At 38.2% G+C, this 14,471-nt stretch overlaps 1 protein-coding gene across 1 annotated transcript; it reads right to left on the bottom strand.

The window, feature by feature from the left end:
* Positions 1–494: 494 nt before the first annotated feature.
* Positions 495–5,426, bottom strand: LOC107797444 (allantoate deiminase 2). Its single transcript, XM_016620341.2, has 12 exons — positions 5,134–5,426; positions 4,532–4,617; positions 4,186–4,289; positions 4,031–4,115; positions 3,799–3,915; positions 2,584–2,693; positions 2,398–2,503; positions 2,205–2,291; positions 1,472–1,714; positions 1,227–1,352; positions 992–1,153; positions 495–730 (listed from the first exon to the last, which is right to left on the bottom strand). Exons 1-12 carry the CDS (start codon positions 5,279–5,281, stop codon positions 608–610), a joined length of 1,497 nt encoding a protein of 498 aa, XP_016475827.1. The 5' UTR covers positions 5,282–5,426; the 3' UTR covers positions 495–607.
* Between the last annotated feature and the right edge of the window lie 9,045 nt (positions 5,427–14,471).

The following is a 14,471-nucleotide window of genomic DNA, read 5'->3' as shown; positions in this document are numbered from 1 at the left end:
GAAGAAGTGTTTTGTTGGTTTTTCAAAGAGTTCTTCCATTTACAAAACACACACAAAAAAGAAGAAGTCCGATACACTAAGCTCCCGCTATGCGCGGGATCCGGGGAAGGGCCAGACCACATAAGTCTATTGTACGCAATCTTACCCTGCGCTAAGCTCCCGCTATGTACGGGATCCGGGAAGGGCCGGACCACCTAAGTCTATTGTACGCAATCTTACCCTGATTGCGAGAGGTTGTTTTTGCACAAGTTGTCTTCAAATTTTTCAGAAGTAGTCAAAGCGATTTAAAGCATCTTAGGCTAAACTTAGTCGGACGGTAGATATCTGTTCTGCAAGGATGTCGCTTAAAAAATTTCAAAGAGATTATTGCTTTTCTATATTCGCTCGTTTATTCTTCTCCAATTTACCAGCAAGTGGCATCCAATACTGCCACTTATTCGAATCATGCTCAAGCAAGAGTTTGCTCAACGTCGGTTCACTATGAACAGGCGAAATTGCTATTTGCAAATATACATTCTCATTATTGCAACTATAGAAGTTTGCATCGATGTATATACATAATATGATTACGAATGGAAAACTAGATTGCATTGCAGAATGCCGGTAATTACAAGAGGGTCTCCAAAAATGTAAGTACTGCCATTCCAGCTGCCCAAATATCATCATCTAATACATGCTCCGCAGGAGAATGGCTGATGCCTCCACGACAACGCACAAATAGCATTCCCACCTATTGAAAAATAGTGGATCTTTAATACAAACAAGAAAGAAGATCACGTTCATAGTGTCAATGAAGTGGGTAAGTAAAACCATGGGACACACAGGGGTTCCTATTTGCCTAAGTGGACAGAGCTACCTAGTACATGTACTATGAGAGGTAGCAAGTGCTAAGTGAAATAGTCTCGCAAGTGGCCCTTACACCACCATTATCAACAGAAAGAAAGAAAATCACGTCCAAGTAAAAAAATACAAGGTTTTGAGTATAGCTCACCTTGGTTAGATGAGACATGGCCATTGCATCATGACCTGCTCCACTCATCAGTACTGGAACATCACCAGGATCCTCACCGGTAATTCTCTTCAAAGCAGCATGAGATGCAGATTTCAGCTCTGTACTTAAGCCAGGATCGCAAACGACAGCATTTGCATCATGCTAAACCAATAAGAGAAGTGTTAGTCATAGAATATGCAGCAGGTAACGCCACAGATAATTAGGTATCTCTCACCTTTCGCTCAACGTTACAAAAGACAGAACGTCGATCACACATATGATAAAGTCTATTGGAGAATTCATAAATTATAGCTTCTCGTCCCGTGTCATCCATTGCACGTACATCTACAGTGAATGTCACCTGTGAAAAATGCTCATATAGTAATAAGCATCCCAGATATTCTTGTTTCCCTGAATATTGGATGATGAACAACCAAACAGTACGTGAGTTGTACGCCAGAAGTTTTAAGGAGTGCTTGCCTGGCCTGGAATGACATTACTTGCACTTGGCCAACTTGATATCTCTCCAACAGTACAGACCAGAGATCCTGCAAGAGATTCCACTGTTGAAGAAGCGCATTGACCATCATAGGACAGATAATAGTCAGGTTGTTTACAAAGGCTTTCCAGAAATACAATTAGTTCAGCAGCTGCAACCATAGGATCCTGTCGCATATTCATAGGCACTGTTCCTGCATGTCCTTGTGTGCCTCTCACTGTCACCTGCAGAGCTTAATTCAAAAGTCTGGTCAAGCTAGCATTACTTCAACCAAAATTATATGGGATAATGTATACCAAAAGGAGATTAGTAGTGACAACTAGAAGTAAGTCAAGCTGTAGATTGTGCGAAGAAAAGACTTACTGGACAAATAATTTTCTCACATAATTTAAGTACTTTTCCCCTTTGTAACATCATATCATCACAAAGATCAGAACTGCCTTTTACTAAACAAACCTAGATAGACTGAATAGATACAACAGCCAAGCGGACATTCTTATTTCTTCATTGCACGTTATATACCAAAAGGGTACTTTATCACCATGATCCAACATCTTACAAGGAGGGATGAAACGAACCGTGGAAATAAAGAACTAGAAAAAGGTGTTTAAGCTATAGGAAAGGAAAAAAAGGGGGGAGTTGTACATGGAGGATAAGTTTATGTTAGAATAAAAGTAGATGACAACCAAGAGGCAGTAGGATAAGAATACATACCTTCAATCTTGTCTGCCCTGCTATGCCTTTTACTAAACCAAGAGGGAGACCAACAGTCTCCAGTACGGGTCCCTGTTCAATGTGAACCTGCGAAAGACCATTAGAATAAGATCCACCATCAGCAACTATGTTACCAGAGATCTTATGAAGTAGTTAGTAATTTCGATATGGCATATTGAGAACTATTATTGACCTCAACATAGCCCCAAACAGATTCTGGTTCATATTTGAGCTGCAAAAGGTTTTCTTCTGTAGTTTCTATAGAACTTGCTCCCAGAGCACCTTGCACTGTCACACCACTGAAAACAGTTGCACATTAATGTATTGAGAAAGAAAATCCATACAAACAAAGACAAGCTTTTAGGTTAGCCATACAAACTTCTTATCATGTATTTGCAATGCTGAAACTGGTAATAAGCCAGCAATAGCTGCACTTCCCAAGAAGGTCGACTGAAACCTCACTCCCTCCTCATCACTAAATGCAATTACCTGCAAAACAGTACATAAGATATTTGCAAAACCGGAGAAACTAAATAATCTTTGATATGATTTAACTGAAAATAAAAGCTGTAAAATAGAAAGAATACAAAAGAGAAGTCAGATTGGCAGCAACAACACATTAGACAACTAGCACTATTTTTAGTGCTGTAACACTTGCTACAACTGCTCAAGGATGTAAACTCAAAATTTTGATTGTTCCAAGGATATAACGTTCAAAGATTGCAGAATATACTTTTTGAGCTAGGGTTAGATGGCCAAGAGAGGAAAATTTCACAGCTCAGTAGTGACTAGTGAGTTCACACACTTCAAAGATGAAAGACAAGGAGATAAGATGACTTTCCCAAAGAAGCAGAAAGATGCAATAAGGAGGAGAAGGATAACCAGGGAACGCTAAACTTAACAAATACTCCAAAACTCTTACAGATGGATCTGAACTTGTTCTCTTGAAGCTTACTACTATACATTAGCAAGCATCAACCTCAGAAGTTGTGAAAACTACTATAAATTATGATAGGAACTTTGGCTGGTAAAGACATATTCAGCAAAGCAGACTCAGTTAGTAGGGAAAGACAGAGAGCTAACAAGTATTAATCCATTTTCCAATTTCAAGGCCTCATATGCAAGTCACGTCTTTAGCGAAGCTTGCAACCACAAACATTAGCTTCTGAGTTGAATTGGTTTTAAATGTAAATCTCAAAGACAAAATTGACACAGTTTGAAACTTGGCGGTTGAAACCAGAACATAGTCCAAACTTCAAAGATCATTTGTGGGAGAGCTCATGACTAGCAACTTACAACTAGTACTTTAACTCATGATCCTAATCAATCTAGCAACTGAAATTTGTAGTTAAGTTAAAGAAGAAATTACTTTCTGGAATTCAGATTGGGCACTTCCCGTAACAATTGTCTTTAGGAAAATAAGAGGTCACAAATAAAGTTGCAGCCCCCCTTGGATATAGCTGATAGTAACTTTTAAAAAACGGATTTGATAGTTTAATTAAAAAAAGATATTACCCTTACGGTTACAACTAAGAATAACAGAACAGAAAACATGCCAGACGATAGCATGTTTGCTTATATTAATGTGTCTCACCTCAACCGGCCGCCTGAGTTTATCCAACCTTCCAGTGGCATTCAATGCCTTCAATGCAGATATTGCACAAATTATGCCCAATGAGCCATCAAAGTATCCAGCATCGATAACTGTATCCTGTTGCAACACAAAAAATTCATTTTCCGGTTCTTCTGCAGCATCTTAAACTAGTGATGCTGGGAAGTAAACCAAATATACTAGAAGATATAATGTAAGGAAATCAATGCGTCACCAAATGGGAGCCAATTAACAAAGCCTTTTCACTTGGATTAATCCCATCAGCCCGACCATGGACATTGCCCATTTGGTCCACCCACCTGGAATCAGGAGTGCTCTCAATTAAGTTTCTGAAGCATTAAAATATAATACGATAAGTTGAAAACTTACGTCTTCAAGCCCGCATCTTCCATCCATGCACGAAGAAGATTTCCTGCTCTGATCGATGCAGGGCTCTGGAATGTCCTTTCAAGGTAGTCATTTGCATCACTTACCTGCCACACAACACAAAACTTGTTACTTCAGCTCTTCTACTGATGAAAAGTTGGATAAGAGATAGCAGCCGTGAAACGGACTAATGGATTTTCAAAATTTGAAACCTTCCAGTGATGCATATTGTATTGTATGTATTCCAAGGAAGAACAAAACTCTGGTAAGACACAAGAAAAAAAACATTCCTCACAGGAAATTTGACTTCCACTAGTAATGATATAAATAGATTCCCCTGCTTTAATACCTTTCCGAGCTCATTAAGTCTAGCAACAGCTTCCTCCTTGAGGATTTCAGGAAACAGATCATACTTTATGCCTTGTGTATTTTCACCTAATAATGACAAAGAGAATTAACCACATTATTACAACTTTGAGGTGTTTAGCATAGAAAAGCAATTTTTGCTTAAAAAAAGAATCTTGCCCGATGAGATGGAAAGGAAACAGTTCTGTGTTATGACAAATACAATATTTTGGATTCAGAAAGAATTAATTATTTCAGACATATAACGTTTGGATTAAGAGGGAAACAACCCACTATAGTTTCATCAGGACAGCTGTCCAAGCAAAACGGCTCCCAAATACTTGCAAAAGCATCACTAAAAAGGACCAAGGAACGCATTAAAAGAATGAGGAATATTTGAAGAATTAACAAAAAAGATCACAACTTTAAATCATCAACAAAACAATACAAATTCCAGGTCACAGATTCAAACCACCTTAACCATACATTTCGAGCTTCAGATATTGAAATGGTTCATTTATTATCCAAAATGGTCTAAAAACGACAACTTTTCATGTACAAATTAAAAGAAAAGAAAAAACACAAATAAATAAATACAGTAATTACCGAAGAATGTGTTAGCAGAAGTAGCCATGGCGAAAGAAGGATAAAGAACAAGAAAGAATAAGGATAAGATCGAAAGAACGTTCTTCGTCATTGCATGGGAAGTTGGAAATGAGGTTAGATTAGAAGAGTGAAGAGAAGGAGCCGCCATGGCTACTTGCTGCAAGCTTATGGAGGAAACAACAAAAGCAAGCAAACAAGGCCACGGCTCTCTCTCAAAATGAGAAAGATAAGTCACTTTAGATTGTAGGAATCCACTACTCCTATATACTATCCACCTCACTTATTTGTTCTCGTGGCTCGTGAAGGCTCTACCTGCTTTTGTTTTTTCGGCTTTGTGGGTCCCAAAATGGTCTCCGACCCAAAGCAAGATGCTGTGGGTTCCACCAAATATTCATCCATGTTTAATTTTTTCCCTTTCTTTTATATTCGTTTCGGTCCACTTTTAATTAATTTTTTAGCTTTCTTCACACATATTAAAGAATTTATATTTTAACATTAATTAACAATAAAATTAATCATATTAACCTTAATTTATTCATTAAAAATATGATAAATACCTATAAGTTCTTTAATCTAAGGACAATTTTGAAAAAAAAAGAAATTAACTTAATCTTGATATCCAAAAAAATCAAATATTGTTGACCACAAAAAAGACAAAAAAATTGGTGGACCGGAGGGAGTAGTAAACTAGTTAAGTAATTTGTGCTTCCCGTGGTGATATATTTCTTTTATAATTTAATTAATAGTAATTCTATTATTTCTCGTTCACTTTTACTTGTCTATTATATTAAAAAATAATTTTATTTTTACTTTAATTTTAGTAAATCAAAAGAAAATTAAATTTTTTCTATTTTATTATTAATATTTATTAATTATTCCCACAATCAGTCCTAAGACTTCTTAAAATATTATCGTTATTATGAATATTATGATAAAATATGTACGTTCATTTATCGCATGTCAAACAAGTAAAAGTGAAGAGAAGCTATTTTATTCCTCCTTTTTCGTCATTTCTTTTTCTTTTTCTGGAGTCTAGTGTTCAGCAATATGTATATTATTATACTCCATTGTTTGCCACCAGAAAGGAGTGGAGAAAGCGACTACGTTTCCCAATTGAAAAGTTTGATTATTTAATAATCATTGCTCATCTGATACAGTTTCTAATAGAATAAGGTTGAATATTAGTTATCCTTTTCGTCTATTTTGAACGAACTAAAAATTAGAGACCACATTCAATACGGGACAAAAATGTTTTATCCAAAAAGATAACAATTGAATTTGTATGCGATTTAAATGATACGTAATTTAATTTAACACGAATGATTAAAGAACATAAAATAATTGAATTAAAAGGAGACAAAACAATCAAACCAACGACGTCAAAATTTGATCACGTCCAACTATGCCTCCTAAGAGGTCTAGTGGTCGTTGCAAATATAATCCGGTTTACAAGTCCGGAGTCGAATCCCACATGGAAATAACGTGCTAATTACAACTAATAACTTTGCACGAATTCAAGTAATCAACCTTCAGAAATATTAAATAACAATTTGGGAGTGTACTAATTAAGATCAAAGTAATTAAAAATGCAGTATTTTGTAACGAACAAGGCAAATATTATAGACAAGATTTGGAAAAGTCTAAGGTTATGATTTTTCCTATTGTCGGAATCTTCCCCGCTACGTTTCTGATAGGCTATATGTACCTTGTTATGTTTTGATGATCTAACAAACTTAATGACAAGAACCAGATAAGGAACCTGATACACATTCTCAAGTATGTGGAAACAACAAGACTTAAGCTGGAATTGTAAATTAACGCTTCAAGAGTCAAAGAATCAACAAGGGGAATAGATGGACATCAGTTCCCCTGGTGATCGTACCAGTCAACTCTCCAACAACAGTAAAGTCACTGCCTGCACACGCAACGGTACAAGCACAGTATAACAGTCAACTTCATTGGGAATGATCTTGTTCCCAAGAAGCTTACATCATCCAAGTGATATCATCAATGTTATATTAACATTAAACAAAAGACAAAACATCACTTGAACACTTAGAGAAATTTCTCAAGCACTCCACACAGTGATTGATCATCTGCCAAACGATTCTCAACTGCATCAAGAACAAAGAACAACATAGCAACAGACCAGTTCCCTCTGTATTGAGTTATTACATGTCCTTTGTTGTGTTGTACCTTTGTCAAAATTCTTTACTTGTAATTCCTACTTAGCTTAGTTAGAAGCATTGCGTAGGAAACCCTTTGTAAATCATAAACCCTTGTGTTTGTGTCTTGGCTAGAGTTAGTCGAGTTGTAAAGTCTTTGTAATAGAGTTACTACAAAGTGACTTGTAATAGAGTTGATACCAGTTAGTGAAGGATTAAGAGGTTAATTCCTAGGTTACAATATGTTGTAATCTAAAGTTTGCTCAGTAGTGAAGTTGAAATCCTACAAGGGTAGGTCGTGGTTTTTAATCCCGTGAGCTGAGAATTTTCCACATAAAATTTCTCTGTGTCATTTACTTACTACAGTGTGCGTGTGTTCTGTGGGAACTAATAGAGAACCTGGTTCTCTATATAGTTTGGTGGACCCTCGAATTCTATCAGTTTCTTATAAATTTGTCTAAATATTCTCTACCAATCGTGAGTACTTTGATTTTCATAGCTTTTTCTCGAGCAAATACCACAATTTATTAGACGTATTCTCTCAAACTACGCTAGCTGACACTAGTTTACCGCTCATTACGATTGCACCAAGACTTCGTTATCTCTAATCTCGCCTTTAAACCCTCCGTATCGATCTCTCAACTACGTTAGGAGTGGTGTTGTTCAACAACTACCTAAATATGTACTCTCTCTCTCTCTCGAGCAATATACACACTAAATAGGCACAGTTAATTATACACAGTTAATTGAGAGCTCTTCAATTAACAACAATGAAAATATAGTTGAACAAGTAGAGAAAAATCAAAGACAAATCTATATTAAACGCAATAGAAAATCATCCTCCAATAGGTTCTATCAAACCTTAGATAAGAGAGTTTAGCTACTCATAAATATAACAACAATCAACATAATGTTTAAAGAAATGAAACTACAAAGTAAAGAGATAAAGGAAGGAAAAACTCGTTTGATTCTTTCTCCACAGTGCTTGGCAGCATTTTTCTTCTCTAAAATCATGACCAACTCTAGAATAACTCGTTTGGGGAGTATTTATGTCAATCCACAGTCCAAATCCAGGTTGAGGTTTTTTTAATCCGTGACTTTTAATTACCGTGCTATAGACCTCGCGAAGCCTGGTCTATAGCGCTGTCGAAACCTCGCGAAGTTTGGTCTATAGAGCGGTCAACCTGGCTATAGACCTCGCGAAGCCTGGTCTATAGTGCAGTCGACCTGTCTATAGACCTCGCGAAGCCTGGTCTATAGCGCAGTCGATCTAGCTATAGACTTCGCAAAGCCTGGTCTATAGCACGGTCAACCTGGATATAGACCTTGCAAAGCCTGGTCTGTAGCACGATTTGGATACTTGATGCTTTTGTGCTCTTTTCTTGTATTTTTGTCCTTTTTTTGTGCAACTTTCGTTCGACGATTCTTTCCGATGTTCCTACACATAAAACAACACAATTTAGCTCAAACGTCGCACAATAAATCATTAGAATAACAAAATATAGGGTGAGTAATGTGCTAAAAGTATAGCATTCTGGCCTCACATCACCACCCCACACTTAAATGTTGCTCGTCCTCTAGTCAACCGCTAATTCCTAGAGCACTTTTATTCTCTTTTAGCACATCTGAAGCACACCATACCTATGCCTATGGTTGATAGCAACAATTAAACCTTAGCATATGCCTTCAAACTTTCCTTTACATTATGTCATACTTCAAATCTTTATTCAACAAAAGGACACGATGTTTCTAACAATCCTAACCTCACAAACCGACTCAATATCACAATGCATTCATGGCTTGAACACTTAACATCATAGAGAAATCTAATAACGTCACATATCCCTTGTGAAATCATGTGCCCTCACAACAAGAACAAGTGAGTAAGTTGAATCCACACATTCGAATCAAATGCTCAAATATATTTTAAGGATTCTCATATATCAAAGAAATTTTTCACTCTCACAAAGAAGTCACATGCATGCACAAAGTACCATAGGCTTGCCAATTAATCTAAAATAAAGAACATCTCCCACCAAAGGATGTAAACCTCTACTAATGTAGGCTTGCTCGATCTAAAATCAATTAGAACTTTTTATGGTTGTAATGTTGGCTTAAGGACGGTTAGGATAAATTTAGGAATAATGACTAACCCTCCTAAACACTTTAACACATCACATAATTAAATTTAAGCGCATTTTTCTCCAACCCAACTGCATTTTCACAAACAATATCATCCCCAAAGTATTTCCTGTTTCTTTAAGCACTACTTTAATTCACGCCCACTAGCAAGAACAAGATCTCTTTTTTTTTAGTTTCTGCTAGTGTGTATTAATTTACAAAATAAGTGCACCTTTCTTTCTTTCATTGGTTCCACTCGAAAGCCACCCCACACCTAGTCCTTACTTCTTCTTGCACTCACTTCACAATTAAAGTGCTTTACGAGGTACACGGATAAAAATAATATTAATTAAGAACAAATGGGCATATACTTGTAGTGTGATTGCCAAATAAAAGTCTATAGGCTCAAAACGGTTGACTAGGGATACATTTTATTTGTGGTAGGCATTATGTTCAAAAAGATCAAAGAAAACTTAAAATTATTTTTCAAACCGAGCAAAACCTAAAATTTCGCTTCAACTCACATGTCGGGCAAGTTCTAGACTCTAATGCAATGACACGGACTATACAATTTCTCACCACTCATGGCACATGACTCACCAAGGATGGTTGCATTCCTATTTTCAAACAATTGCAAGTATTCACAGAGCCATAAAATATTAAGCATCAAACATAAAGTGACACAAGCGAAGAAAATGAGATATAGGCGTCAATAAACATGTTATTACTCAACAAGGCATAATAAATATTTTCAAACCATAGGGAAGGTACTACACAAGCTAGAGCCTAATATGCTACTACCAAACTAGTCAAAGGCGCCTAGCATTTCTCATTTCTCCCTTTCTTTTATTCCCTAAATTTTATTCTAATCTAAAGACAAAACAACAACTACTATCCGGTTCAACTACATCCTGTGGAAAAGAACCGATGCACAAAGAAAAATCACGAGGGATTATTACTATCTAAAATAATAAAAAGACATATATATATATATATATATATATATATATATATATATATATATATATATATATACTTTGATAGACTTAAGTCCCTCAAGAAAACTGCCCAAGAGATCCATCGTCGGAAAAAGTCCAGTCATTTCATTTTATTTTTATTTTTTTTAAAATTAAATAAGGGAAAATTCGGTTTTTACTGAATCCGCATTCCCTAAGGAGGCCTGGTCAATCAGATGATTTTGTCTGGTATAAAAAAAGTAGGAATGGATAAATAACATATAAATCGAGGGCTATGCGAATCCTTAGACATATATGAAATGGAATAAAGATGGACCAAGCTACTTATGAATGTAACCACAATTAACATCACTATGGTCGGGCTATCGAACACAGAGTCAGAAGTGAATTACGAGTCGAACCAATCTGCGAATCGAGCGAGCTCCCCTTGCACGCAATGATGTGGTGGTAAACCTCTCATTCTAATTCAGTGCTCTCCGAATCGTGCAGGAAGGTTTCCTATCACCCGGCTCACGAACTTGATCTTCCGCGACGAAAAATAAAATAAACATTAAACACACGAACTAATTAGTTTATCTAATATTTTCAAATGACAGAGAATACCTTCCACCCCACACTTAGATCATGCATTGTCCTCAATGCATATATAAATTCATAAACACAAAAACATGTAAGGTTATTGGAAAAACTCCCTGATCAGTCATCGTCCTCGCCCTCATCGTCGAAGGCTCCATCTGCACCTGTCTAGCCCTCATCCTTTGCTCTCTCATCATTATCATCATGATCCTTATTGGGCTGCTCTGGCTCGGCCTCAGAACATACTGGTGTGTTTACATCCTCATCATCTAGGAGTCGCTGCCCATCGCCAAGCTTAACTAGATGTTGTGCGTGAGTATTGAGTGGAGAACGCTCCTCCAAGGTGGCCCTCTCCTCAATAGTGGCCTACCTGCCCCCAATCCTGAGCTGTAAATCCATCCTCCCATATAGATATGCCATAAAGTTGTCATCTTGAGCATTGTGCTCGGCACCTGTCATTGTGGCCATGGCATTCTCCTCTTTTACCCGTATACTTGTGATGTCCGTTAGTCTGAGAGGTGTAGGAATGACTATATCAAAATCTCGCTCCTCCTCCACCTATTCTTTATGCAGGTACTGAGTCAACATGTTGGCAAAGGACAATCTGTCAATGCACTTACTTATTTTCACCTGGGACATCTGGTAGCATATTAAGTGGCCCACATTTACTTCCTGGCCAGTCAGGAGGAAGTACAACATGCATATCCTTTCACGGCTTATAAGAGTCTCATGATTGCATGATAATAGTCGTGTGTTGATCAATTTCAGCCACACCTGAGCTTCCGACTTCATTTTTTTTCTTTGGAAATTTCCTATGGCGTTGGGTCTTCTTGTCACGAACCCAGGAAATCACAGAATTGACACCACAGAGAGTGTGCCTCCATGCCTGATATGTAGGACGGATGATGAAGTTGTCCAAGGGTTCCTATGGAACATCTGGAGCTCCCAAAAAATTGCATATAGCTGTTGCCAAAAAATTGATCAACCTTCCTCTAATAGGCACCAACTGCTCAGGATTATTCGGATCAAAACTGACATAAAATTCCTGAATAAGGTTGAGATTTATATCCTCGGTGTTTCTAAACACGTATCTTAAGCCAAGGTCATGAATACCTTTCCAAATTGATTGGTACTTAGCTTGTAGGCGCCGCTCATGAATAGATGACGCAGAATGTATATGTCTCGGCCGACAAAGCTTGTACCAATCCTTAGCAGATTGAGGTATGCTCTTCAGTCCAAATTCTCATTGTCCCTCAGTTTGTGGGCGTGTGGCTGCTATAGCTGCAACTGCTTGCAACTCTTCAACTTTTCTTGAAGTGGCCTCCCCACCTTTTCTCTTTTTCGGTGGAGGTTTGGAGGAAGCCTTGGCCTTAGTCGGAACAATAGCCTTGCCCTTGCCTTTTCCATCATCTTTTTTAGGATGCATACTTGTACCTACATAAGTGAACGTTCCTCGGTGATAAAGCAGATGAATTAATTCAAAATATGGTCTTGCGACCCCACACTTAAGAGTTCACTACATGATGTTCAACCATTTTGAGGCTACTCAGACTTCACCTCTTTATTTTAGCATGCGAATAAAGCAATGGTAAAATGGTGTTTACTATAATTGCGATGCATGTAGCTACTGTTTAGCCCACCTAAACTTGCAATTTGGAGTGTTGCAATGCAACATAGCATTAGTCATTACAATCCCGTAGAGTAGAACTCCATTTGGGCCAAGAATGCCTTCGAGGCATTTCGACAAACACTTAGCGTGCACTAGTATTATCAAATTGGTTGTAGATATGAGGGAATGCCTCACCTTCCCCAAATAGGCTTGGTGATTTCATATTATCACCCTTGTACACAACAACAATACCAATCCTATGGGGTTTATGGGATTAGGGCGAGCAAGCACATTGCTGCTTTGAAGATATACCCAAAAATGGCGGAATTGCATTTCTTTAGCTAAATTCAAATTTTTGATAGAGGAGAGAGTTAGAAACATACCTTAGATGCTTAGGAGGATTGAAGTGTCCTTCAATTGATGTCCCAAGTGATTAAAAGAGATGATGAACGAAGGTCTTCAATGAAATTAGTGTGTGAGGGGAAGGGAAAAAGGGACTGGCAATGTAGTGTTAAGTATGGTGTGTGTGTGTGTTTAACTATGTTATAACTAACAGAAAGAAGTTTAAAAAAAAAAAAAAACTAGACAAACTAAAAGCAACACTAACCTGGCGACACGAGCTCCCAACAAGCATAACACCATGTGAGCCTATCTGTTTAGAGTGAAACGGACTGGGCGACGCAAAGCTAACAACGAACTAAATGCCTGGCGACACAACCTTTGCCGCGAGATTGACCTCGTTTAATCCCTCACTTGGCGAGCTCTATAGCACACTTAAGACCTGACGACGTGCGGTGTTTAGCGATAAAGGGAATGGTTCGTTGTGCTTAGGCTGGGCAAGCTCCCAAGCGAGCGATGGACAGTAGGTTTACAACAATGGACAATAGGTGATGTGAGGTCCATGGAAATCTCTGATGCGTGCATGGGGGCTAGCCAACTGAGTTTTACAGCAAAAATGGGGGATGGCCAGGCGAAGCCAATAGCGATCTAGAAACATGACTGGCGATGATTTCCGTGAGCAAAGGACTATGCGAGGTGATATCTAATGCGTGCTGAGAACCTGGCGATGCGAGCTCCCAGCGAGAAACTTACCTGGCGAGGCGAGCTCCTTAGCGAGCTACGAAGCAGGCGACGCGAGGTTCTTTCCTGGCGATGCGAGGCCTGCTGATAGGTTTTACTTGCTGCATCCTATGCGAGGTAAGGCTAACGCCAAGTTTTGCTTGTTGTATCTTTTACGACGTGAGGTTAAACGTGAGGTAATTACCTGGCAACGCAAGGCTGCCGCGAGATTGGTATCGCTATAACCCTCACTGGGCGAGTTGTATAGTGCGCTGAAGACTGGGCGACACGAGCTGGAAAGCATGCTGGGCAGCAGGTAATGCAAGCTGTGCCACGAGGTGAAATGTTCGCGACACGAGGTTTGCTTCTAGGTGTGTTGTGCATTAAACTGGGTGACGCGAGGTACACAACGTTGTTTGGAGCGTACGCATGTAATTTTTATTTTGTTTTGTGAATGACTCCAAGCGCCATGACTTTCCATCGTGCTCCATTACCTGTTCAGACACTAATATTTAGCTAAAAACTTGTTAGTGAATAAAACAAACGAAAATTTATAGTTAAGCTTAAATAAACTACGAATTGGGTTGCCTCCCAACGAGCGCCTGATTTAACATCGTGGCACGACGCATGCCGTCGAATGTAAGGTTCACTCAATATTTGAGGCTCCTTAAAATGAATCATTGATACAACTTTTTCGTCCTCCATGCTGAGGTAATGTTTTAACCTTTTCCCATTGACTCTAAACCTGTTCGGTCCATCTTCGGATTCAATTTCTGCAGCTCCACTTGAGCGTACTTGCACCACTCTTAATGGTCCCTACCAACTAGATTT

Source organism: Nicotiana tabacum, chromosome 17, assembly GCF_000715075.1.
Source record: "Nicotiana tabacum cultivar K326 chromosome 17, ASM71507v2, whole genome shotgun sequence".
Lineage (NCBI taxonomy): Eukaryota > Viridiplantae > Streptophyta > Magnoliopsida > Solanales > Solanaceae > Nicotiana > Nicotiana tabacum.
Note: the sequence above shows the minus strand (reverse complement) of the source record. Positions and strands in the feature narration are given on the sequence as shown.

Coding starts and splice junctions, on each gene's coding strand:
- LOC107797444 (XM_016620341.2), bottom strand. CDS start 5,281: ATGGCGGCTCCTTCTCTTCACTCTTCTAATCTAACCTCATTTCCAACT. Junction 4,290..4,531: donor GACTTAATGAGCTCGGAAAG/GTATTAAAGCAG, acceptor GTTGTGTGGCAG/GTAAGTGATGCAAATGACTA. Junction 1,353..1,471: donor GTAATGTCATTCCAGGCCAG/GCAAGCACTCCT, acceptor CATTTTTCACAG/GTGACATTCACTGTAGATGT.